The sequence below is a fragment of the Bactrocera oleae genome, chromosome 5, assembly GCF_042242935.1.
Source record: "Bactrocera oleae isolate idBacOlea1 chromosome 5, idBacOlea1, whole genome shotgun sequence".
NCBI classification, from domain to species: domain Eukaryota; kingdom Metazoa; phylum Arthropoda; class Insecta; order Diptera; family Tephritidae; genus Bactrocera; species Bactrocera oleae.
The window spans coordinates 33,276,793-33,303,271 of NC_091539.1; the positions used below are offsets into that span (position 1 = coordinate 33,276,793).

A 26,479-nucleotide genomic window follows, 5' to 3' on the forward strand; every position below is an offset into this window, starting at 1 on the left:
CATAAGTCACAGCCGGTGAGACATAGGAGTCAGTTGGTTTTTTGCAGTGTTTCTCATTGGTTGTGCGGTAGCGAAATATCGTGAGTGCGGTTCGCAACATAAAATTGTCGAAAATTCTTTAAAACCGACAAAACAAAAAAGACGTACCTATATACACGCCTATACATACATACATAAATAGATAGAAAGATATGTATCTGGCGTCAACATAGCGAATTCATTAATTAAGAATTGTCTATTGATACCACAATTGACATTATAAAATTAAATAACGAACATTTTTCACAATTTGCTATATCGTTTTATGATAATTACTCACAAAATAAATAAATATGTAAGTATTAGCGGCGATATTGTATTTAAAAGTTGAAGTGTGCTATGCTGACAGTATAGCCGCTTAGTGGGTACACAAAGATAGTTCCTCAGGCTATTTATACGTACACATGCGTAGATTTGATGTGAACCCTCTAAAAAGGCGCCACTTGTGTATATTGTGCGAAATTCAGGCCACAAAATATAAAAAATAAATTTAAAAAAAAAAAAAACTAAGCCAAAAACACAGAAGCAAGAAAACAATTAAAAACCAAAAAAAAAAAGAAAATAAAAAACACAAATACGAAAAAAAATAGTGAAAAACAAAAGCAATAAAAAGTGACAGTGTGGCGAAAGACGTCAGCAAAAACTTCAGTGCGCACTAATTGTAGAGCGAAATTTTAGAAAGATACCCGCGATATACTAACTAATAATAAAGACAAATATAAATCAGCCTGAAGGTAAAATTGAAAGTGAAGAAAAAAGAGTGAAGGAAAACAAACACCACTTCAATTTTTTTAGCATTGGCACTCAGCTGTTTGAATGACCTTAACTCTTTTCTTGATGCCAAGTATTTCACCAGGTTATCAGGTTTTTGCAATTGTTTGTTGATGTTGTTGTTTTAAACATAAAATTATGTGTATTGACAAACCAGATGATACTTGGTGACAGTTGAAATACAATAGTTATCAGTCCATTAACGCTTCACTGTGTTGTGACTCACGCGGTATTTAGGGGTAAATACATACTTATATATTTTCTTTATGCTACCCATTGACTTGCCGAAAAGTGCTTTAAATAGCAATTCATGATCTATTATAATAGCCATAATAGCAGCATCGTTATAACAATAAGTTTTACTGTGCCGGCAACGTGTGTGTTCTTATCGCATTTCTACACACGTGTATTTAGGTGGCAACACAAAAAGAAACACACACATAATGCGCCGCATATACTATGCAAATGAGTTGTGTAAACCAGGGATACTGGGATGCCCAACTCTTTCCAGTGTAAGAGCGCCTCAAAATTAGCGTTTTTTATAACATTTTCCATTGTAGCCAGATCGGACAAAATATTAATTTTTAGGAACTTAAATTAAAATACCCAACATTTATTACGGTTAAATATTATTATACATGTATTCGTTAAACATATGCAGAAAGTATATAAACCCTTTTTTGTGATTTTGTAATATATTAAAACGATTGATTTTTGAACTTTCAATACTTAATAAAAAAAAAATGTATTAGCTCTCAATTAGTAAATATATTTCTTTTATAATTTTCAATTGAAAATTAATACTACAAAGCATGGCATCACATACATTTCAATTTCGCCTTTTCTTTTATTTTCATTGTTTTCCAATTTTTGTTAGTGATCTTCAACAGCAGCAACAAATCTCTCTGTTCACAGATTTTTCTGTATGATTTCAATCTGGCCGTCCCTCTTTTTACAATTGCTAAACGTCATACCTCCTGAACTTTAACAGTTGCTTGAGTTCAGGAGGTTTTGACGTTTAGTAATTGCGCTCTCATTTCCAGTGAGAGACGAGTTGAGCATCTCTTTATCTCTGGTGTAAACAGAGATTTCAGCAATCCCATGCCGCAGTGTCTCTTTTTATATGCAAAATTTTTGAAATCGGAAAGTGTACTGTGTATGAGTACTGGGATCATATTAAGGGGCACACCTGGCAACCTTAACAAGTTTATTTTTGGGAATTAAAAAAGTATCACTGTTCCAATTGTTTTGAAATTTAAAGATATATTTATACGCGATCTTTGGTACGTTTGTTGCCGCGTTGTCAGTCTTCTACATGGATGCAACCTAAAAAAAATCTCACTAGAAAATATTGTCCGAACAATGACTTAGGGTTGACCAAAAATCCGAAATTGGCAATTGGTGGCGTTTTTAATACAAAGTTGAATATTACCCAAAATTTTGGTCGTTTTTGGCTAAAAATAAAAAAATTATTATTATTATTTTTTTTTAATTTCTGACTAGGTGTGCCCGTTACCGATTGGAGCTTCATATGGTGTGACTTCTTATCAACTGATTTATTTAATTCGGTGTTGGAGAACATATTTCGTGCTAATGACTTTAATCCGATATCTTATAGATGTGTTATAGTACTGAACAACTTCGTTTCCAGTTTTCTCTAAGTCGAATATACTTGTAGTAGCAAGTCGTGAAAATCAGTGAAGTTATCCTTAAAACCATATATATAATCACATCTCCAATAAATTACAATTGGGATTGAGTAGGACTCTACAGACAATAAATATACACAATTAATAATATCCATTGTCTATTGGCGAGTTCGAGAGATATTTCAGCGGCTTCTCCTTGTCGTTTCATTGGATATAAACTCTACAACTAAACAAGTTTTTAGACTGGTGTTTCGAACTAGTTAAACTGTTGCAACATGTTACAGAGTATAATAATTTTGTTTACCAAACGGTTGTTTTTGACGTCTTACCCACTTTCTGATAATGGGTGCATTCGGATTATAACCTCGCTCACTCCCCATATAACATTATGTTGTGTTAAAAACAAAATCTATAAATTCGCACCAGAGACATAGAATTTTGCACCCAGATGGGACGAGAGGGAGGGTTAGGAGGGATGGGGTTTGCACCGCCCACAATTAGACGACAACCTATATCTCGAGACCTACTCGACCGATTTCAACCGAATTCGGTATGTAGTATTACCCCACATTACAGTGCAAAAATGGGAAATCAGACAGAAACCACGCCTACTTTCGATATAACATAGTGGTAACTGTTCAGTTACATTGCGCTCTCATAAGATAGGTCTTATCAGCTGATTCGGGACACGGTTTTGGGTCGGTGACGGTTTGTGCCATTAGTCTATGTCCTACTTATAACATAAGTTCATAAGATACAATTTTGATTGTAATCCACTCACGATTTCGTGGAACTATGAATAGTGAACTATTCGCAACAGCTTTTAATATGAAGTTTCCCAACCCTTGAAGGTATTTATCCGGCTTCGATACTGGGACTTTCGAGGGTATGAAATGTTCGTTTACAACCGAACTTAGCTCTTTCTTATTTGTTTTCTTAGTTAAGAATATTACAAAATAAAACTACGCAATGACCATTTATTGTCGTTGCCACTTCCCGATTAAAATTTAGCTCGAATTCAGTTTGGCTTATTGTTTTTTTGATTTGGAACAGCAAACATTTTAAGTAATAACATTTTAATAGTATAACTAAGGGAGATTGTCCAGAAAGTTTTTTAAAAAGGAGTTATTTATATAGATTGAACACGATATTCGTTGACAAGTTAAACAAATTAGTTGTTGGGGTGATTTTTTGTATTAACTTTTTGTACGTGCCATCAACGCGTGAAAAGGTTACACAATCATCAACAGGCACACAAACGAGACTTATCACTTATCAGCATTGCACCGTTACGTCGTTTGTAAATAAAAATATACAGTTATGACTAATTAAATAAATAAATATTTTAGTTTTAAAATGCACGGGATAGTAGCGTGTGTTTAAACTAAATAAAAAGATTTCAATCTTGATTAAACCAAAAATTTTAATTACTAAATTAAAGAAGTTTAGATAATCGAAGGCCTTGAAGGGGTTTGAGTCGGTAGTTGGAGATTTTTTTTTATAATATATTATTATAATTATAAAAGTATTTTTGTATGATGAACTTCGGGTTTTTGAGTAGTGTTTAGTGGCAAGCTGGTATTTGCAGGACAAATTATATGTTGTATTAATTAGACATCTGAATTAAGGCTGTCTCCCACCGACCTAGTCACTGAAAAATACATAGAGTGTAATAAAGACAAAATAAATATTATAATATCCAGTGTGTCAGTACCCAGGAAGAAACGCCGGAGGATAATTATATCATCCACGCCGCTAGCGACAGTAATTAATATGAAAAAAGTATATAATTGGTAAACATTATTACACGGGTATGTTTGTTATCTTCGTAACAGTCCAAGTACTTTCCTGCGATGGATGATTAAATCACAACTGAGAAACAACATTGATAAGACAAATTGTTTACAAGTGGACTTTTCTGTCTTTATTTTTGATGGTTTTATAATCGTTTAAATTTACATTATTATTATTATTATTATTTCTTTCAACTTATTAAGCTATTTTAGTAACTAAAGGTTATGAATGGAAAAGTTTATTTGCCTATTTCGCAAGCAATCTTTAGCTTGTTCTTGCTTGTATCTTCCAATCCGCTTCATGGTAATTTGAACACTGAAAAATGAAAATTGGACTTTTATCGTTCATTGTACTAAGTAGTACAGGTGGATAAGTGCTTGGCTTTTGGTACATTAGTTCAGGTGCATGATAATAATTCCACGGGTTTATATGTTTCATAATCTCTGAAAATTTCGTGGTGCATCGTTGTTTCCTTTTCGACTACAAAAGGACACAACAAACTCTTCATGTTTAAAATCCAACTAATGGGATGACGATACGAGTTGAATTCCGAGTGACCGCCCATCTGTCCGTCCGTGCAAGCGTTGATGGGTTTCACGGCTTCAAATCGCAAAAATATTGTCCTAACTTCTCAAGCTGATACCAGTAATAGTTTCGGAGATATAGCTTTAAAAATTGCGCGCTCGAGGTCAGCTATATAGTCACATAAAACATTAAACGCGTTTTTCTCGAAACTGTGTTTTCAAAGTCAGTTGTCAAGATTTCTGCTCAACCGATCTTAATGAAATTTTACACACGTCTTTGAGATTTAATTTACAAGGTCTTGCTGCGGAGGAATTTTTTTTGTTCAGTCAAAACTATTTAAAAAACAAAAAATGTCGAGAAATTTTCCCCAAAATATGCATGTTTTTGTAAAAACTGCAAAAAAAAACAATTTTTACTTTATTTGTTTTTTCTCATCCCAATATCTACTTAATGGTCTTAGCTCCCATTCCGCCCATTACGCCATTAATCGAAAATTAATAAATTGCCATAACTAAGTTCCGCAATAAGATACATGGTGGTTATTTAGCAAAACGACTTGCATTAGGGAGAGGCATTTATGGTTAAATTTTAATTAGTGGGCGTCGCCTCGACCTCTAATAAGTACATATGTACATATCTCCTAAGGCATTCAACCTTTGATAACTAAATTCGCCCAGTGCTAATATTTTTGGTATTCTACCCACATTGTGAGAATGGGTGAATTCAGATAATAACTTCGCCCACTCCTCATATAATGGCTTTGTTAAAAACTACTAAAAGTGCGATAAATCTATAAGCAAATGTGACAGAGGCATATAATTTCACACTCGCGATGGTACGAGATGGCTTTATAGGAGCCGATATCAAGTTTAGGTGAACTTTCCATATACTACAATTTCAAATTTCATTTGATTATTTAATTTTCCAGTATACAAATCAATGATGATGATGTGATTTGACTCACTTCTTAAGTCCAAATCTAAGCTAATGAATGTATAGATGACCTTAAGGTCTATAGTAGTCAGAACTACGCTTGGATGTATTCTTACTCCAAAATGTAAATGTAACCCACTCATTGAATTAAATTCGATCTGAAAAAATTTAATATATAATATAACTAAAAACGGTTTATTATAGTGAATTCATTTATTTTTTTTGTGTGTTGCTGCTTCAGTTATAATTGCACATTTGAGCATATCAGTTTGGCCACACCACTTATACCTAAATATATATGTAAGTATATACTATTTCGTATTTTTGTATGTATTGCATTGAACAGAGAAAATCTAAAATATTTACACGTTTCGCTGATTTTATTTTTGCAGTTACTTTCAATTCAACTATTTTAAAACTATGTATTGCAGTTCCAAATTGTTACCTTGATTTTTTCTGAATACATTCTTTGATTAATTGTTAATTATTACGAATCGGTACATTTTTATAGACCAGTATTTCTAGTACATTTATATAATACATGTATGTATGTAAGTGTATCGCGAATCAACATAAAGCTTTTAGCTTAAGATCGGCTCTTCAGCGACTTTTATTAAGAATTTAATGAACATCTAGCATTTTCTTAAGGTCCAGTTAGAGCGTATACATATTTAGAGTTAAATATAATTAAACTTATCAAAGGATAATATATCGAATACTTAACAGGCCGAACCGATTCCGCTTATATTTAGTACGATTATGAGTGAAAATGTCCTCTTTCATTTGCTATTACTAATTTAAAAAAAAAAACAATGTTTGTAAAAAATACAAAAAATTTGCTTAAACAAATTCGATTAAAGTGAACTCGTGAACAAAACTATTATACTCTGTAGCAACATGTTGCGGGGGCATAAAAAGAAATTGAAGTTACATTAAATTCAAGCAGTCTCGTATATCGTAAATTCTGAAAAAAAATTTCTTTAAAATTTTCAGTTTCAAAATAATAATATCCAGAATAATCCAGTAAATTATGTCCAACAACCCAACAATAACAACGAACGGTAATGAAGAATGTAATTGCGCTGAAATCAGTTCGCCTGTGCCACCAGTGACACAAACAAATGAACATGCCTCCACATGCACACTGCGTGGCGATGGACTCTTCATGAAAATGCGGCTGAACTCAATAACATCAATCGATAATCCGGACAAACCGCAAGCAACACCTAATGGCAAATTGGAGACACCGCCAATAAAGCGTAACATTAGTGATGGAAACCTGCTGGCAACCGAAATAAAAGAGGCCCGTGTGCGTGTCATTTATACGGGCGGCACAATTGGTATGGTGCGAAACGAGAACAACGGTAAGTAATTGATATATTCCCCTTTTTATTCAGCATTCAAGATTCCTAATAATTTCTTCCGCTTCCATTTTTAGTTCTAGCGCCCATCCCCAATGCCCTGGTGAAAACGCTGCGCAGATACCCGAACATACATGATGAAGCTTATGCGCAGAAACGCTTTGGCTCGGCAGCGTCGATGGGACCACTTGTACTGCCATTTGTGCAAGGTGAGAAACGGCGCATTGTCTATCAAGTGACCGAATATGCGCCACTCTTGGACTCGAGCAATATGACAATGAACGATTGGGCGCGCATTGCCAAGGACATACATGTAAGTACGCCAAGCAGACACTTAACTAACGCATAATTCATTTTAATTCTAAAATCTATTTTCCCGTTTTACAGCAATCCTATGAATTCTTTGATGGGTTCGTCATACTCCACGGCACCGATACGCTTTCCTACACCGCTTCGGCGCTGTCATTTATGTTGGAGAATCTTGGCAAAACTGTCATCATTACCGGTTCCCAGATACCTATTTTCGAGACGCGTACCGACGGTAAAGACAATTTCACATCCGCCTTAATAATTGCCGGTAACTATGTTTTACCGGAGGTGTGCGTTTTCTTCGGCCATAAGCTGATGCGTGGTAATCGCACAGTAAAGGTGAGCTCCGATCGTTTGGAGGCGTTCGACACACCAAATGTTTCACCTTTAGGCACGATCGGTATAAATGTCGAAATCGATTATCGATTAATTTTTCGGCCATGCACGGTCTCACGGTTTTCGGTGCAAACGAATTTGGATGAGAATGTCGGCATCTTGCGTATATTTCCGAGTATTTCAAGATCGTCCATACGCGCATTCCTTGCGCCACCCATGAAAGGTGTAGTGCTGCAATCGTTTGGCTCCGGTAATGTGCCCTCGAATCGCAAAGATTTTCTCGATGAACTTAAGATGGCTTGCGATCGTGGTGTAATAATTATAAATTGTACACAATGTTCTAATGGTGCCGTAGCGGCGCTATATGACACGGGGAAGGTGTTATTCGATATTGGCATATTGCCGGGCTATGATATGACACCTGAAGCGGCGTTAACGAAACTTTCATATGTGTTGGGCAAAACGGGCTTAACGTTAGAGCAACGGAAGGAGGTAAGTGGCAATAGTTTTGAAGTTTTTATAGTTTGAACTTTGGTTAATAATTCTATGCTTTCCCTATGCAGCTTATGCAAATCAATCTTCGCGGTGAATTGACTTCGTCGGTTGGTGCCAAAATGGAAGAATTCGATTTGGTAGATGCGGTTGCCCGCTCTATGCATTTATCTACACCCGAGGAGCTGGGTCAAATGTGTGCCACACTATTCCCAGCTATGATAAACACAGCCGTACAGGAGGGTGACATAACTAAGGTTGGTGCTTACAGCCACATTATATTTTTTAATTTTTATCATCTCTATTTCACTACCACCTTTTGCAGATCACCAATCTTAAAGCTTACGGTGCAGATTTATCCTGCGTAAATCACGATCATCGCACTGCGCTGCATCTCGCCTGTAACCAGGGCAACATTGCGGTTGTAAATCATTTGCTTATGAATGGTGTATCCGTTCACATTCGCGATCATTACGACCGCACACCTTTACTTGAGGCGATCTCGGGTGATCATCACGAAATCATACAAATACTTATAAATTGTGGTGCTCATCTAACTGGTTCATCACGTGCAATCGGTGAACAATTATGCGCTGCTGCAGCACGAGGCTCGTTGGTGCGCCTGAAATCCTATCAATTGGCCGGTGCAGATTTAGCTCAACCCGATCCTTCCGGGCGCACAGCTCTGCATTTGGCCGCTTTGCATGGCCATGCGAATTTGGTACTATTTCTTTTAAATGTTGTTGATAATCCAAGGGAAAAGGATATGCTAGAATTAACACCCTTGGATTATGCTAGGAGAGGTGGTCAACAGGATGTAATTCAAATACTGAGTGGTCGTGAACAAAAAGCGTAAATAAATGGAGGACAGTAAAATATTAGTAGCCTATTGTATATTATTTACCTTAATTATTTAAAACATATACTGTCAACTCGCTAAGATGCTAGTATATATTATAAATTATTAGAAAATAATTATAGTGCAATGTACAGTTAGGCCTAAACTAAGCTTTTCCCCAATTACCAATGATAGATTTATTATAAATTTTTGGGTTTTTGAAATAATATGTTAACAATGTTTTGTTGTTGGGTTTGATTTGTGGAATCATACATTTTATAAATACTAGATATAATTTAAATGAAGATATCTTGCTGTTATTAGTACTTCATTTTATATTCCTTAAATATGTGAATTTTTATTTATTCAATGTTTGGTGTGTCCAGAAATCGTTAAGTGATAAATAGTTCGAATATGCGAATACATATAATTATTCAAATTATTAAGATTTTACTAATGCAAATATGTAAATAAATTGTTTAATGTACGTAACTAAAGTTATTGCGCATTCTAATTGCACAATAAATTGGTAATTGTCAACAACAGGGTTAAATACTAAATTAAATGTTGTATATATCTACAAATAAATATTTGACTAATGTTTGTAATTAAAACCACTTACCACCATGCATTTTTATTGTCCACGACACCGTTTGAATTCCCTACCATACGATTCCGGGACACTTATATTTGATAGTATGCACACACGATGCACGATTTTACAAAGGACTTGGATGCAATACAGCTGGCCATAAAATTCATACACTTCACCTTGAATTCACTATTTTTGTTTACAGAACTGCACTTTAGCTGAAAACTTATTAAGTTCACTTACTTACTTCAAGGACACATTTTTAAGCTTACAGGTTGAAACTAGATAGATTAACACAAATTAAAAAAAAAAAACTTCCCGGCGCTACAGCAATTTCTTAACACAAGACACGCGGCAGCGTTGTCTCTACGCAATTGAAGGGACGAATTGCAAATTTGTACTCGATTCGAACGTGACAATATTATTGATTTCAGGAAGCTATAAATTACAATTGTTAAAACACGATACGTAGTCAAAAAACCAAAAAAGAAATTCGCAGGAAACAATTCAACCATTTTTCGCGACCGTTAGAGATATTTTCTTCTTAACAAACATTCACAATTGTCAAAAACACTAATTAAAATAAAAAAGAGAGGAGATTGCCATCGACTTAGTTGGCAATGCGAACGTTTTGACAGTGTGAAAATTCTGCTGACATGGAAGTTATTTTTGTTGTGTATCGTCCGAAATTTTGTCTTTTAAAATTGGTAAATTTATCGAAGTTAGCAATAATATTTGTTAATTAACATAGGAAAAACCTTGGAGAAGGGTTGGTGCATAAAACTATGTAAATATTTGGAGGATTATTTTTGTTTTAGTGCACACGAAGACTACTTGTTAGCAAACACGTACACGTCATACACTTGCTGCTCTGGCAAAAGTAGCCTCAAAAATTGGGTGCTCCAACTTCATATATAATTGTTTGTCTGTTCACTAGTTTGTGTGTGTTATAGATATAGATGTGTTATCATGATTTCCTCTCTGTTTTTAGCAATAAAATGTCTAATTACTACTCATATTTAATGCTAATTTTTTTCTTATTTCACTTTTCTAATTACAGCTCAAATGTACAAAAATCGATTGAAGTGTGCTTTAACTACAAATACAACAAAAATAACGTAACAGACTTGCATGAATAAAGTAAGGAGACAAGTATATCAAAATAGTAGAAGTTAATATTACCAGAAACTGTGTAATTAGGACTGCAACGCACAGCATCGAGTTATAAAGCGAATAAATATTTTCCGTTGTTACGAAAATAAAAAATGTCCAGCAATGAGCATACCGCCAACATTAGCAACTTACAGGAGAGTTTTTCTAAGCAACAGGTGAATATTACTTGTAATAAATTAAATTTAATTTTTTGTCAGTCTAATCAACAATATAAATATTACAGAAAAAGATTTCAGCACTAAAAGAGCTTGTGCGAAAATCTGAAGCAGCGCATGGCAAATCAACATCAACTACTCAAGCAAAGGTGAAAAATATAGCACAATGTCTAACAAAATTGAAAAATAAAGCGCGTTCCCGACAAAGTTTGCCTGCTTCCAATCCCTCTACAGTGCAGGAAAATGTTACCACTTTTGACCCGAATCCGAGTATAGAACCGGTGTTAGAACAGCAATCACAAGGTCCACCGCAATTAAACCATTCATTTTCATACATAGGGCAAAATGTTGGTATGCCCACACAGTTCGCACAGACTTCCACACCCAATTTCACACCACTAAAATCGCAGCATCGCAGTGACTCTAGCAAATCACTTACAAGCAGCACGATGCAAGGCAGTGAAAAAGTGCAGCTTTTGCGTCAGCAAATGGAACAGAATAAACTATTGATGGCACAGCGAGCATCCAGTAAGCAACATTTGGAGCAGCTAGTTTCACAATTGAAAGAGAAATTCGACACGACACAACAATGTTTGGAGGATACCAATGAAATGGGCAAATCAATGAATGATCTCAGTGCATTGATAGTGCGCTCACCAGCGTCACGTGAGCGACACAAATCGGCCACGGATTTGTCGTCACAACCTTTCTCTTTGGAGAGAGAACGCATAAAGTTCCTTGAAAATCGCTGCCGCCTACTGGAAAAGCAACTTGAAAAGGAGCGTCAAGTGCACGGCAATCAAGAAGCAACGACTGCCAACGAATCGAAGAAACTCAAAGAACTGGAAAGTAAAGTGGTTGAATTGGAGAAGTCACTGCAGGATCGACAGAGTGAGATTGCAAACCAGATTGGTGAGACACAGCAGTTAGCAGAGGAATTGGAGCGTGCACGTTCGGATGTTAGCACCAAAGACGAGGAACTCTGTCTCATGCGGCTGAAGCAAGGCGACACCAGCAACGATTTTACCGAACTAGCCGAATTGGAGAATAACGATATTGAACGTCTCCGTAGCGATTTAGCCGATAAGCATATACGCATTAGAGAACTAGAAGAAATAAATGATATATTGGAGGCCAACAGGTGCGAATTAACATTGAAAAATACTAAATGCGAAGAGCAAATACAGCAACTGAAACTTAAATTGAATGCGGAAAATAAGAGAGTGCAGATGGTGGAAGACGAGTTGAAGAGCGCTGAAGAAAAGTGCGTCTCTTTGAGAGAGGTGCTGGAGAAATTACAGAATTCCACAGAAGCTGTTGTAGTAGAAACTGGTAACACTATTAACACAACCAGCGTGCAGGTAAAATAACTTGAAGTTATATTAATTTTGCAAGTAAATTATTTAATACCATTTTAGGTTTCAGAGGAAATGGCCAAACAGATACAAAAACTACGTGATGAATGTGACAAATTGTTTCAGGAAAATAGGCGGCTGAAGGAAACTATTTATGAACAAGAAAGGCTGGAAGTGTCCGACTCCAGTATTGCGGAGAAGATTGCGGCACTCGAAGCGACCATTGAAAGTCAACGCGAAGACCTGAAAGAACGTCAAACCAAAATAAGCCGCATGGAAGAGGAAGTGATGGAGAAAACAATAGAACTTAATGTTTTAAATGTCAACTTTAAAGTGCTAGAAGAAAAACTAGAAGCTGCAAGTAAGAGCAAATCACTATTCTCTTCAATCGGTGGCGAGGCTGCGGACAATCCAGCATTAGAAGCAGAAATACAACAGTTGAAGCAAAAATTAGATGAATCCAATAAAGCTATGATAAAACTCAAACTGAAATGCAAACAAACAGAAAAGCAGGTGGAAAAATTGAAGAAAAGCTCAGATATGCATGCTGAAAACGTGCATTTGACAGCTTTGAGCGAGGAGTTGCAACAAAAAATCGCCGAGTTGGAAGATGAAAAGGGGCAGTGGCAGTTAACGCAAGTGGATACTGCCGTTAAGACTACCGACACGAATAACGTAGGAGAGCAACAAAAACAAATAGTGGAATTAGAAGAAAAACTTAAGACACAAGCGGAGACGATAAGGTTGCTAGAAGAGCAAAAATACGAGCAAGCTCAACGACTGGAAGTGGTCGAGGAAAAATTGCGCGAATTGCAAGAGCAACTAGACAGCAGAGATGGTGAGGAGACAGCGCGTGTCAAGTCAGAAATGTCCGAAATACATCTAGAGGAAAAAGTAGAAGAACAAGCACAGCAATTGCAGCAGTTAGAAGAGCGTCTAGCAAAAACGCACGTCGAATTGGAAGAACATAAAGAGAAAGTTGCTGAACTGCAGGATCAAAAGCAGGCGGCTGACAAGAAACTGGAGAATTACATGGTTGAAAATATGGAACTCTTGGATAAAATTGAAAAACTCAGCAAGTCTTCCTCCTCGGCCGAATCAATTGAAATTGTTGAGCGGTTAACGCAGCAGGAACGCGCCGAAATCGACGAATACAACAAGCAACAACTTGATGGCACTGTCGTCAACTCCGTCAATGAATTAACCCAAACCGAGCTGGCGCCCGAACTGAGCGATAGTCTGGTCAAATTGCGTGAAGAAAGCTCTGAGTTGATGAATAAAATCGAATTATTCACGACGGAGCGACGCGAAGTGCTCGAACGCATGGAACACCTGACAGCTGAAAATCACGAACTTATCGAAAAAATCGAAGAACTAACACGTGAGAAGGAAGAAATGGAGACAAACGTGCTGCTGGCAAATGACGCGAAAATCAAGCTTGAGGAGCGTATCAGGGAGCTGAGTAAGGAAAAAGATCAACTGGCCGTGCAGGTGGCCGAATTTAAGGTGCAAGGCAATCAACTCTCACAAGAGCTCTCTTCACTGCAAAAATCCTCAGAGTTAGTGGCCGCACTCGACAGCAAAGATGACGCTCCGCTCATTGCAAAGTGCGAGAAGTGTCTGACGAATCTTAGTCACGAATTGGAGATCTACCGCAAGGCCAACGACAAGAATGCCAAATTTAACGCTTCCAAAAAATTGGCGAAAGAAGCCAAGAATGCGTACACACAACTCAGCGAACTCTTGCAGAAGGTGAAAGAGGCCAGTACAGCAGTGGAAACGGTAACGGTTGTGGAGACGGTGGTCGCAGTAACGGCGCCCAACGGCAAAGCATTGGCTGAATACGAACAGCTGACAACACAGAATCGACTGCTGAAGGAGCGAATCAAGGAACTGCAACAAGAGCTGCAAGAGTCGCTTGAAGTCGATGACACATACACTACTGCTGCACCGTCAACGCAGACAGCCGCAGTGCCGGCGTTAACCGAGGAGCAAACAACCAAAGAGCAACGCGAAAAGCAGTTGGAGGAGTTCAAGCGGTATGAAGAACAGTGTGTGGATTTGCAATCGATGGTAGAAAATTTACGCTTGCAGTTGGTAGAGGCGCGTACCGCGGACCAAGAGCGCAGCGGCGAAATAACACATCTCAATCAGGAATTGGAAGCGTTGAAGAAGAGCTCAAGCGAGTTGGAGAGCTTATTGAACGACAAGAGTTTAACATATGAACAGGAGCTGAAGGAACTGACTCGTTTAAGGAAAGAGTTGGAAGGTAAATAACGAACATTTAATATAAACCGTTGATATTCATGCGATTATTTTGTTTTCTTCTAGGAAAATGCGATACCTACGAAGGCGAAATGAACATACTGCAAACCTTGGTCCAGGAGCAAAAGCAACAGATGATAGCGGCCTACAAAGAGCATGAACACGAAAACAATATGAAACTGTTGGATTTGCAAGAACGCGACGAGGAAATTTTGCAGTTGCGCCACGAAATCAAGGAGCTTAAGCGTACGCTCACCTCTGCAGGCGATCAGTTGACCGAAGGACTGCGCAAAGAATGCGAAAAGTTGCGCGAAGCGCTAAAGATCAACAAAAACTTAGTGACCGAGCAGGTGAATGAGCTCTCAAATAAGCAGGAAACCATAGAAACGCTCAATCAACAAATAATTGACTTATACAAAACCATGGAGGAGAACGCCAACAACATCATTGACAAGGAAGATGAAATCACCAGCTTACACGAAACCGTCGATATCAATAAAAAAGAGCTTGAACGCTTGCGCAAGGATAACGAAGATCAGAAGACAGTTGTTGATAAACTGTTGATCGAGCTGCACAGTCACCGCGCCACCGTCGAGCAAGTGACACAGCTCGAAAGTGAGCTGCTGCGTTTGAAGGAGGAAACAAAAAAATTGGATAGCAACAATAAAGAGCTGGAGAAACGCAATAAAGAGCAGCTCGAGAAGCTTAAGAAGTATGCTGCCAACCTGAAGAAACGCGCTGCGCAATGCCAAGAGCTTGAGGCCAAAGTGAATGAGTTGGAAAAAGGCAGTTTGGAGGCGATGCAGACCAAACAGCAAGACGCAGACAATGAAGAAGAATTGACTGACCAAATAAAGCTGCTAGAAAATCAAACTGATGAACTGAAAACACAAATTGCAGCAAAAACAGCAGAAGCAACTGAAGCAACAGAGCACAGTGAGCGGTTGAAAACTCTGTTGGAAGCATTGGAGCGCAGCTTAACGGAGAAGAATAATGAAATTGTGCAGCTGCAAGTTGCGTTAGTGGACGCGCAGGAGCAAACCGTCGGTTGGGGTGACTCCGCGCTTGATATGGCGCACACCGACAATGTAGAGAACGAAGAGCTGACAAAAAAGTTGGAAGAGAAGACACGGAAACTGCAAGAGGCTGAAGCAGAAATTTACAGCATGCAAGAGGAGTTGATACAAGTGCGCGAAAGTGAACGTGAAAAGTTTTCCGCCATCAAAGATATACAAGAAGCGCTCCAGCATAAGAGTGAACTGGTGGCAGAGCTCCAGAAGCAAATGCATAGTCATACGCAGGCAGATGACATTACGAAAACGCTGGAGGATAAGGTACAAACCTTCGAAGAACGTCTACAAACGCTGAGCGAAGAGCTGAAAGCTAAATCCATTAAGTTCGAAAAGTCCAAAGCTGTTATTAAGGAGCGCAACAATCAGATACAACGTCTGCAAGCGCAACTAAAAGATCTGCAGGACAAGATGAGCGCGCGCCCCGAAGAAGAGTACACCGGGCTGCCACTAAGTGTCAGCGTTAGTGCAGCGCCAACGCAAGCACAAGTGTCTAAGGACACCTACGATGAATTGCAAGTGGCTTATGGGAAGTTAAGTGAACGTTTCGCAGCAGAGCAAACTACTTTCCAGGCAACCATTTTGCGGCTAGAGACACTACATGATGGCATACAAGCTAAATTGCAGGAGAATATGTCGTATATAGAGACACTCGAACAAGAGAATACCGCTTATAAAGATAAAATCTGTCGACTTGAGGAGGGCATCGCCACCTTCGAAGAGCGTCGCGCCTCGATGGAACGTCGAACTAATCTTTTGTGCGCACAAATGCAGACACGCGAGACAGAGCACGAGCAGGCGGAGGATGAGCTGCTATATCGTCTAAATATGCTGTCCGAGCACGACGATGTCATCGCACAACGGCTGCTGCAGGCGCAAGAGGAAAAGGATGATCTGCAGGATCGTGTCGAACGTATGCAGTCCGAATGTAGTCAGCTAAGCAATAACTACGCCAAAATGGAGAAAGAATATCAAGCATATCGCACGCAAAACGAAACGCATATCGAAGCGGAGACACAGCAGCTACGCGAACACCTAAAAGCGGCGCGCGCCGAATTAGAACAGTTGCGTAATACTTATGATGCCAAACTGGCGCTGAAGACTACCGAACTGGATGAGTTGGAAAGTGAACTGAGCGAGCAATTATCCAAAATGAATAGCGAGAAACGCCTTATAGCGGAAGAGCTTGAGCGAGCACAAGATGCCTTACAAGAGCTTAACAACAACTATCTCAAAATGGAAACGGAATATCGCACATATCGCGAGCAAAGCGAAGTGAACAGCATAGCCGAAACACAACAGCTGCGGGAGAAACTCAGCGTGGCGCAAGCCGAATTGGAGCACTTACGTGGCGATTACGATACCAAATTGGCCGTAAAAACAACGCAGCTCGATGAACTTGAGAGTGAACTGAGCGAGCAATTAGCGCAAATGAATAACGATAAGCGCGCCACCGCCGAAGCGCTTGAGCGTGCACAGGATGAGTGTAATTCCCAAAAAGATGAAATTGTCCGCTTGAAGGAGTCATTGAACGCCTTGGAACAGGCTAAGCAGGAATTGGAGCGTGAGGCAACATGGCTGCGCATGCAAAATGAGGGCAGCCAACAGGATCAGTACGAATTGCAAGAGCTGCGCATGCAGGCGATGCAGGATAAAACGGAAATCGATAATTTGCGCCATCAAATCGAAACACTAGCGGGCAATCACGAAGTGGAACTGCAGGCATTGCGCACGCAAATCTCCGAATTGGATACGCTACGGATGCAGGTGAGTGTTGACTAGAGCGTGAAGTGGTAGAATATATTAAAACCTTGACAATCATCACACTATGGATGTAATCCTCAGTTGATTTGAATTATCTAGTCTAAAAAAAAAAATTAAGGTTATTCGCAAGGTTGTGTTCTCTTCTCGGCTCTATCGGAACTTTTGCTTTCATACATCTGAGAGAATCCAGTAAATATATTGAGGTAAATGACTCTCCAAACTTTCTCCATTGTTGTATCGAAAACCAGCTTACAAAAATCGTAGATTATTATGTGCTTCTTCAGAATTACTTTTGCCGACACTTTCGTGCTGTTTCGACGGAGTTTGACCATAGGTATTAGATGATTGGAGTTCGCTGGGCATAAAGAGAGGCAGTTAGAGTAATGAGCGGACTGATTGTACGCTGAACATATATTTGGTATGTCGGGGTCTATTCTGGCCTTCATGACAACTCAAGCTCTTCGTCTGCAATGGGTGGAGGTTTGATGTGCTCTCTCAAGCGTCAAACATCGGCTACCGTTAAATCGAATAGCTCGGTTTACTTGAGGAAACAAAAGTAACGCTTACTTAGTTGCAATTTGAAAGTTCTAAGATATTAAATTCCGTCCTATCCAGATTTGATCCTCACATACCCAATATTTCTCCGACATCTAATGAATCTCCGTGCTAACCATTAAGGTTAAGGTAGTAGTTCTAAAATAACAACTCTTACGGTCCAAACCCATCCACAGGGCTCGTTTTCGGAACATACAGCTTAAATAATCGACGGCAACTTATGATTTCGTACCAATAAATCACAGAGTAAGGGCTATTAGGTTATGAATTCGTGAAAAGGCTCAATAGTCCTTTCTGCCTAGTCTGAAATGAGCCTAGATCGTTTAGCAACGGTCGATAGGTCCAGAACTTTTCTTTGCAGTAGATTCACATAACAAAAAAATAGGAGTTTCGAAAAGAAAAAAGATCGACCTTGTACGCAAACAACCGGTCTTTGCCACGCAAAATTTTTTCTTGGAGGGCATACCCTGCAAAGGGTCAAGCAATTAATAAATCCCTTTAGGGACAAAAGAGACGCCATCGTACGTCTTGGATCTTCTGAATCTCAATCGTTCGTCGTTCGGGATGGATGAAAATCGGAAAGTACTCATTTCGGACGTCAAGGCTTACAAAGAGTTTAACACTCTAGACTTATGCAACCTTTCCTAATTAATTCATTTCAGGTTGGCCAAAACCAAACGGACGACCAGGTATTCATCGAAACGGAGAACAAACGTTTAACCGATTTACTTGCCGAAAAAGAAGGCATCATCGAGAACTATCAGCGCCAAAACTTACAGCTCCAAATGGCAGCAGCTGCCGCCGCACAACCACCAGCTGCAACGCAGCACGATGCACTCGCACTCGCATTCGGCTTGCCACCACAAGGACAACCAACCACAAGTCACGCGGCTCCACAAGGCGATGAAAAGGCACGCCTGCAGCGTGAATTGTTGGAAAAGACTGAAAATCTTTCGCGACTTCAACACGAGCTAAATGCGCTACAGTCTGAGTTTCACAGTGCGCGCGATGGCAATAATGAGCTACAACGTCAGCTGGCAGCGAAGCAACAAGAAATTGAACACCTGAGAAACACCAGCTACAACAACACATCAACCGCAGTTGCGGTCTTTGGGCAACAACTCCAACAGGATGTTATACCAGCGCCACTTTCCTTTAGCACGGAACAGGCGACACCATCACCCTTCGACGAAATAGTGCAAGTGCGCACCATTGACAATCTGGGTAGTGGCGCGCGCATCCACAACATTAGCAATCCTGTAAACAGTGCAATAGAACAGCCCACAATTGAGGACCTCCAGCGCAACGTGTCCGATTTGGAGAAGCATGCGCAAGAGCTCGAAAACAAGTTGGCCACGCGTAATCAACGCGAAAGGGAATTAGAAGAGCGCTTACGGGAGACACAACAAGCACTTAGCGAGTGTGAACGACAGCTGCGAGAAAGTACCGAAGAACTGAATGCAGTACGTGCTGAGCTGCAGCAAGTATTTGCGACAAATGAAGCACTTAAAGCAGCGGACGTAGTCGCGCATCAAGAAGTTGAAAACTTAAGAGCTACTTCAGCAGCCACGCAAACCGAATTGGCTCAACGCGAACAACGACTGAAACAGTTGGAAACGCGTTTGCAAGAGACGCAAGTGCACAGTGATAGTCAGGCGGCGAACGACTTGATGGGTCTTGGGCAGTTACAAGGCAACTTGGAACAATTACAGACAATGCTGCAAGAGCGCGACAACGAATTGAATCAGCTACGACGCGCGCTCGAAGATGAGAAAACACTGAAGGAGCGCACCTCGGCGCTTGAGAGTCAGATTATACCAGACACGCTAGCGAATTTAGAAATAGAAGGCGCGCCGAACTCCGTGCCCACATTGGATATGTTTTTTGGCGGTGCAAATAGTGGTGCTAACGAATTTGAGAAACTCGTCATACCGCCGGTGTCAAACGTGCCAGTGGTGGAAGAAATGATTGTACCCGAAAAGGCATACGTTTGTCAACCGCACGAAGGACAAACTGCGTATAGTCAACAGGACAAGGTTGCATTTGATTTCGGTGATGACTTTGGTGACGTGTGGGGTGTACAGGAAGCTGCTGCTGAAGAAGAGCACTTCGCCAAGACAGCGGCAGGTAGACTGGGTGCACCGGTGACTCTGGTGCCACGTGAGCAACAATTGGAAATTCAATTGGCTGAACAAGCCGACCGCATTGCCGAGCTGCAGCTAGCCGTCGAGCGCTGCGAACAACAAAAGCAAGAGCTACAAGTAAAATCGGGCAAATTTATGAAAAAACTCAAGGAGTATAAGACAAAGATCGACGAATTAAAGAGCAGCGTAGGAAAGACCGTCAAATCCATAGATGCCTCTGCGTCGTTCCTTGACCTAGACGCCGCTATACAAGATGAGCTTAAGACACAAATTAAACAATTGGAAAGCACTTTGCTGGAGGAGCGTAAGCAACTAGAATTGCACGGCGTTGAGAAGGAGAAGTTGCTGAAACGCATTGATGTACTGACCGCAGGCAGTGAGCGCATGGCGGAAATGAAGGAGCGCCAAGATATGGAAGTGCAAATGTACCAAGCGAGAATAAAAGAATTGCAGGCGAAGGTGAATCAGTTAGAAGATTGGGGACCGGATGCTGGGGCTGGCAAAGAAGCGGCTTCAGAGGGACAGCAGGAGCAGGAGATAGCGCAGCCTACAACAAATTTTGGTGAGTAGCTTTTTATTTGTTTTCTAAGAGATATACGCCGATCACCGCCTATGAAAAAGGGATTCACATTTTTTTACGCCGTGATCGTGGCGTTGAATCAATGTGATTTGTCGTACCTCAGAAACCAGAGCTTTTAAGATCCCTAAAACTTTTGCTATTCACCTAACATTGAAATTAGCTCGAACTCATAGTGTACTAGGGCACTGCGCTTTTATATAATATCATAGCTAGATGTGAACCTAAGTTTGGAGGTACTGTAAGTTGGTTTGTGTAGCTCAGATATGTGCATATAGGCGAAGGCTTTCGAAGGAAAGTTGAAGTGGAGAAAACACGATATTTTTTCTAAAGCGGGATGGAAAATGGTAGGTTTATTATTTTGACTCCTTCCATCAGCTATGGAGGTAATCCTAAACATACTGGACGATGATGATCCATAATCACCTCACACAGTAACAGGCTCTTTAAAAGTTCTCACCATACTAGAAATGGTTAGTAAACCTTGGTACTGGTATCTTCCTAGTCAAGGGCCTAGTCATGCCTATTAAAGTACTACGGTAAATTATTATAAGTGAAGATTATTCCGGGCATATGAAAAGTATGCTCTACAATCCCTCTTAATCCTATCTAAATTTATCTATCCGTTAGACGGATCTTTCTCTGACCTAACGTTAGATTTCTTTATGAGAATAACTTAAAAATTTTTAAAACGGAATAATTATACTACTATTCCACTCCCACTGGTCCTATTTTCCCCCTATAGACAGCACTCAAAAGCAGTACGCCCCGCCCGTACCGCCACCTACATGGGAAACAGAGAAGCAACAATTCAATAAACGCATTGCTGAGCTTACAGCCGAGATAGAGGACATTAATGTTGACCGACAAGAACTCCAAGCTGTGCTGGAAGACGAAAAAGCAAATGTACAGCGCGCTGAAGAGGCACAGAAACTATTACAACAACAACTAAGCACACGTGACAGCGATTTTGCTGCGAGTGAGAGCGCAGAGAAGACAAAATACAATGAGCTGAAGGTGGAACATCATCAGCTGCAAGAGAAGTACAATACGCTGTACGCGACGTGCGAAGAGCAAACTGGTGAGTTGAATCGCTTGAAGGCGCGCGAGGAGCAGCTAAATGCGGCCTTACAGCAAGCTGAGCAGAACTCGGCCACAACTTCAGCGAACAGAGCGCAGGAAGAAACACTGAAGGCGGCGCTTTCGACGGCCGAAAGTAACTTAGAGCAAGCGAATGCAGAACTGGCGCGACTCGAGTGCGATTTGACAGCGGTACAGTCACAATTATTGGAGCTACAAACAAAGAATGTCGATTTGTTGCAAGCGAATGAGGAACTGCAGCAGGCGAACGCGTTGGCACTGGCTACACAACAAACCGAAACATCACAGTTAAGCGCAGAGAACCAACAACTATGCGCGCAAAATGAAGCTTTGGAGCAGCGCGTGCAAGTGTTGCAACAGGATTTGACTAAACAAGCAAGCGCAACAGTTTCGGTTGGTGGCTTGAGCGCCGCTGTCGATGTGGACGAGCTCAATGCGCAATTGCAAGAGAAGGAGTCGGAAATAATGCATTTGAAGCAGCGTATTGAGGATTTGATGCGCGAGGACCAAACGGAAAAGCTGGTGCTGGAAATACTAACCAAGAATCAAGAGATCCATTTGCTGAAGATGCAAGTGAAAAACTTGGAAGACGACAAGCAAGAGCTCGAGCATAATCTCGCTGTGCAAATCACCAGCGAAATGCAGGCGAAGAAGAGCGATATGGATAGCGAAAGCGCGCAGCTGCGTGAGCTCACTACGCAACTACAGCAACAATTGCAAGCACTTCAAAGCGAAAAACACAACATGGAAGAGGAGCTAAAGGTGCTGAACAATCACGTTATGAGCAGCCTCGAAAACGAAGACAAGCTGAAAGCAGCCGCACTGCAGCTTGACACGCAAAACATTGAAATTGCCGAACTGCGGCGAACAATCGAGGCGCTCAGAGCGAACGGTAGTGCTACCGCTGAACCCGGAGCGCTAACTGCGACCACATCGGCCGATTATGCCACATTGAATGCGCAATGGGAAGCGATTGTCGAACAGAAATGCGGCGAAATCGCCAAGATGTGGCGCGAACATTTGGAACAACGCGAAGCTGAATTCAAAATGACGGAGGCACGCCTGCGCGACGAGATCGCTGTTGCTGCACAGCGCCAGGCACAGTCGCACGAGCAAGGCACACAGCCGGGCAACTCCGCTGAAACCACCGCGACGTCAACGCCTGCCTCCGTATCGACCAGCCAATCGGGCACATCATCGGGGGCTGCATCCAAAGATGGTACGCCACTACGTCACCGTATCATCAACGAAGAGCATGAGGCGGATGCTGATGCAATAATCGAAAAGATGCAAGCAGCGCTCGAGAGTCAAGAAATGGAAATCGTTACGTTAAAGGAACAACTGGCCATACGTTCGGCAGAGTATGCGCGCTTGGCGGCACAATATGATCCCTTTAAACTGCAAAATACCTCCTCGCATAGCGGCATCAGTGGCGGCATGCCGGCCGAACCGCGACGCCCCGCCAATGCGCTGAGCGGCAACGATGCCACGCTTGTGCCGAAATCTGAATTAGATTTCGCGCTCTATATGTTGCATCAGCGCGATATGCGTTGCGAAGAGATGACGGTGGAGCTGGTATCGCTGCTGGAGGAGCGTGACACGCTGCAACTGAAATTGTCGAATACGCTACGTCAAGTGGAGGCCATCAAAGCGGCAACGAATTATGTCGAGCGTGAGTTTTTGTTTTTTTTTTGTTTCCTGTTAAAATTTTTGTTAACCATATACGCGTCTTTTGTTTTTCGTTTAGCTCTCAGCACGCCCGCCGATAACGCCCCGCTTGCGTTACCAACTGCAGCCGCATCCAGTCAACCGCGCTCGGGTGCTGCCATCGGTGACTCAGCCACTGAATTGAGCCAAAAGTAAGCAGATTATCAAGCCACATTAAACACAAGTCAGATTATTAATTATTTCTATTCATATAATATCATTTAGATTGTCTCAGTTGCAAACTGTCAATCATTCCAAGGACAAGGTGATTAAAGAGGAACGCGATCAGCGCATACGACAAATGGAAAAGATACAACAGGACGTGGCCAAAATGCCGCCTGCTGCTGTCTCCGAATTAGTCGGCACTGATGCAGGTAACTGCGAACTTATGTCAATCGCCTAATAGTGTCAATTTAATTACTAATTTTTCTTTAATCAGCTCAAAGCGGCCAATCGCCGTCATCTGTGCTGCTGAACTGGCTGTGGGGCAATAAGCCCGACGGTGGCGGTTCTGCGCCACATTAAAGCAATAAATATACAATTATAACAACAACATACCAGTCGTGACAATATACGAATTTCAGTGAAAGCGTACCGAACACTGCTTTAAAACCGTTGTAATCATCACTCAGGCTGTATTGCGTTCAGCGGGTGTTTACCGCTATGCGCCGTTGTGCATACAACAAGCGTACATCAATTGTTATCGCCTCCAATGTTATTCCACGATAATACGATACAACTTTTTATAAATGTACCTTATTTTTTCGTTCGATTTATAACATATTTAACAAAACTGCAAAAAAATGTCTGTAAATAATGCAGCTGAATATATCAAAAATACCTGTTTGTTTTTTTTTGAATTTTTTGAAAGCTTATTTAATAACTGCGTAATTAAAAAAATCAAGTATATACCTAAAACTAACTTTCATTCTGTAGTGTAAAATGTATGCATAGTTGTAAAGAACAATTAATTAAAAACTCTATTTAGAAAATTATTGGAATTATGATGAATGATAGTGAAGAAATACAAATTGTAACCATATGCTTTGTGTTTGCTTAACTGTTTACTTTTCCTTGGCTTAGGTTGGTTTTAACTAACATTTTCGTTGTTAATTAAATATGGGGCATATACATACATATATACGTGTATGCGTTCGCACTGCCTTACTTTTGGAAAGAAAAACTAATTAGCTCTAGAGCTGTGGTCGGCATTTCATAGAACAATTGTGCAAGCTAACTTCACACGTATGCTTACGCTGTATCGTTCAGTCGTTGTCGAGGCAGTGGCGAAACAACATCCTCTAAGGGAAATGTGCCCTGCACGAAATTTTTTGTTATTATGAACTACATTTTGTGTTTTACGTTGTTTCAAAACAATAAAATGAAGGTTTCTATTGTCCAGTATACTTATTTAAATCGTACAATATATAAAATAAATCAGGTGACACGAAATTGCTTGTTTAAACAAAGAATGAAATATATCCACAAAATTTAAAAGTAACAGAGTTCTCACTGGGTATTTTTAATTTCATGCTCACCTATACAGTCGCAGTTCCTCTCGTGCCGACCACTGCCCTAGCGAGTCGAGGGTAGCTTTTTCTTCGGTTGTATTTTCGATTGTGTTCGCTGTCGACTGTGGAACCGTCCTCCAACCTCAAACACAACTGAATTAAACGCCGTCACTTAAGAGGTTATATGTATATAGTCACTTATGAAATTCAAAAAAAAATTTTTTTTTCTATTTTTAATTATATCAAATTTAAATAGTATATTTGAGAATATTCCAGTAAATTTTAAGTTGATTCGGCAAATAGTTTCGGAGGTATGAGCGTATTTGTAAGAATTTTTAATTGGCTCCCAAAACTTTGAACGCCTTCTTCCCGAAACGTTGTTTTAAGAGTCGGTGAGGAACATTTCTTCGAAACGGCTTTACTGCTCTACTAAAAATTTTCACACGACTTTCGTAGATATATTAGTCCGGTCGAAGGAACAGATTTTTGATAACAATTTCGATTTAAGCCAATCTGAATTGTAAATTTGTTTACAAAGAAACGACTTTTTTCGGAAGCAACCATTTTGCATAAAAATGTTGACTAGTATTTCGTACCTTACCTGGAATCATAATAAATAATAATACATTTTTTGTTTTTTGGATTAGAGATAATTTCAAGCAGAAAAATCTTCCTCAATGCAATGAATTCTGTAAATGTACATTTGTTTTTCATTTATTAAAGAGTGCCTCTTCAAAAAAAAAAAAAAAATCATAAAAAACCAATTTTTTCTGACTTGCAAATGAATATAACCTCTTTAATGTAAGTGATCCACAGCGAACGGTCTTCACGTCATCATTTCCAAACTGCACCTAAACTACCATCTATTCCAAAACTCGAGCGAGACTGGTCGACGGAGTGGTAAGAAATATACAGCTGAGTTTTGCTAGATGCCACAACCCTTCTTTTCAACGCGGTTCTGCTGCGTCTTTGTTCATCCAAATCACAACTTTACAATACATTCGACTATCAAATCGATTACAAGATGGAAGCGTAATTGCTGTTTGTGAACGCTGAGGAGGTTGGGAGGTATATATATATAGCTAAGGTTCAAGAAGCCAAGTTAAATGGTCTCAGATCTTCTAAACTATGCATGGTTCCATGCTATACGAGAGAACCTTAGGCAAGTTGGTGTAGCCTTGCTTTATGTTGTACTTAGTAGTGTCTATCGTCTGATCGTTGAATATAAACTGAGTGTCGATAAACAGAGTGGTTAGAAAATATAGATTTGACTGTACTTGCCATAAATTTTGCAATCGATAAACACATCGATGTTATTTTCAAAGATAGTCTTCTAAAACATTTTCTTTTTGTAGAAGGGTGCCCAGTTTTTGGTGAATAAGAATTCGGTTCCTTTCCGAAAAGGCTACGCTTACGAAGTTTTAAACGAGCGTCTTTCCTCAGTATGTGCGATTCACTACGAA

General features: G+C 40.1%; 3 protein-coding genes across 7 annotated transcripts in view; 2 read left to right on the forward strand and 1 right to left on the reverse strand.

Moving 5' to 3' along the window:
• LOC118682594 (uncharacterized) overlaps positions 1-10,182 on the reverse strand; it is a 46,988-nt gene extending 36,806 nt beyond the window's left edge. Inside the window, exon 1 of the mRNA XM_070109531.1 lies at positions 9,670-10,182. Within this exon, the coding sequence (XP_069965632.1) occupies positions 9,670-9,675 (6 nt within the window). The 5' untranslated portion in view covers positions 9,676-10,182. The remainder of the gene's footprint in view (positions 1-9,669) is intronic.
• On the forward strand, positions 12-9,668 carry LOC106624007 (L-asparaginase). 3 transcript variants are annotated; one of them, XM_014243667.3, is made up of 6 exons: positions 12-334; positions 6,705-7,075; positions 7,150-7,385; positions 7,460-8,209; positions 8,281-8,466; positions 8,535-9,668. In XM_014243667.3, the coding sequence occupies exons 2-6, from the start codon at positions 6,742-6,744 to the stop codon at positions 9,063-9,065; spliced, it is 2,037 nt and encodes a 678-aa protein (XP_014099142.2). In that variant the 5' UTR covers positions 12-334; positions 6,705-6,741; the 3' UTR covers positions 9,066-9,668. The 3 variants fall into 3 exon arrangements, with proteins under 3 accessions (XP_014099142.2, XP_036227672.2, XP_014099141.2); XM_036371779.2 differs by lacking the exon at positions 12-334 and adding an exon at positions 635-773; XM_014243666.3 differs by lacking the exon at positions 12-334 and adding an exon at positions 5,947-6,011.
• Positions 10,183-10,261: 79 nt separating the features above from the next.
• On the forward strand, positions 10,262-24,547 carry lva (lava lamp). 3 transcript variants are annotated; one of them, XM_014243663.3, is made up of 10 exons: positions 10,262-10,346; positions 10,700-10,967; positions 11,036-12,328; positions 12,386-14,591; positions 14,654-17,424; positions 18,639-20,682; positions 21,443-23,470; positions 23,546-23,657; positions 23,731-23,879; positions 23,945-24,547. In XM_014243663.3, exons 2-10 carry the CDS (start codon positions 10,905-10,907, stop codon positions 24,028-24,030), a joined length of 10,752 nt encoding a protein of 3,583 aa, XP_014099138.2. In that variant the 5' UTR covers positions 10,262-10,346; positions 10,700-10,904; the 3' UTR covers positions 24,031-24,547. The 3 variants fall into 3 exon arrangements, with proteins under 3 accessions (XP_014099138.2, XP_014099137.2, XP_014099139.2); XM_014243662.3 differs by having other exon boundaries at positions 10,273-10,426; XM_014243664.3 differs by having other exon boundaries at positions 10,283-10,408.
• Positions 24,548-26,479: the final 1,932 nt, after the last annotated feature.

Bases quoted from the DNA above. Each gene is read 5' to 3' on its own strand.
- LOC106624007 (XM_014243667.3), top strand. From the start codon at position 6,742: ATGTCCAACAACCCAACAATAACAACGAACGGTAATGAAGAATGTAAT. The intron at 7,386-7,459 runs GTAAGTACGCCA...CCCGTTTTACAG, and splicing joins GCATTGCCAAGGACATACAT to CAATCCTATGAATTCTTTGA. The intron at 8,210-8,280 runs GTAAGTGGCAAT...TTCCCTATGCAG, and splicing joins CGTTAGAGCAACGGAAGGAG to CTTATGCAAATCAATCTTCG.
- lva (XM_014243663.3), top strand. From the start codon at position 10,905: ATGTCCAGCAATGAGCATACCGCCAACATTAGCAACTTACAGGAGAGT. The intron at 17,425-18,638 runs GTGAGTGTTGAC...AATTCATTTCAG, and splicing joins TGGATACGCTACGGATGCAG to GTTGGCCAAAACCAAACGGA. The intron at 23,880-23,944 runs GTAACTGCGAAC...TTCTTTAATCAG, and splicing joins ATTAGTCGGCACTGATGCAG to CTCAAAGCGGCCAATCGCCG.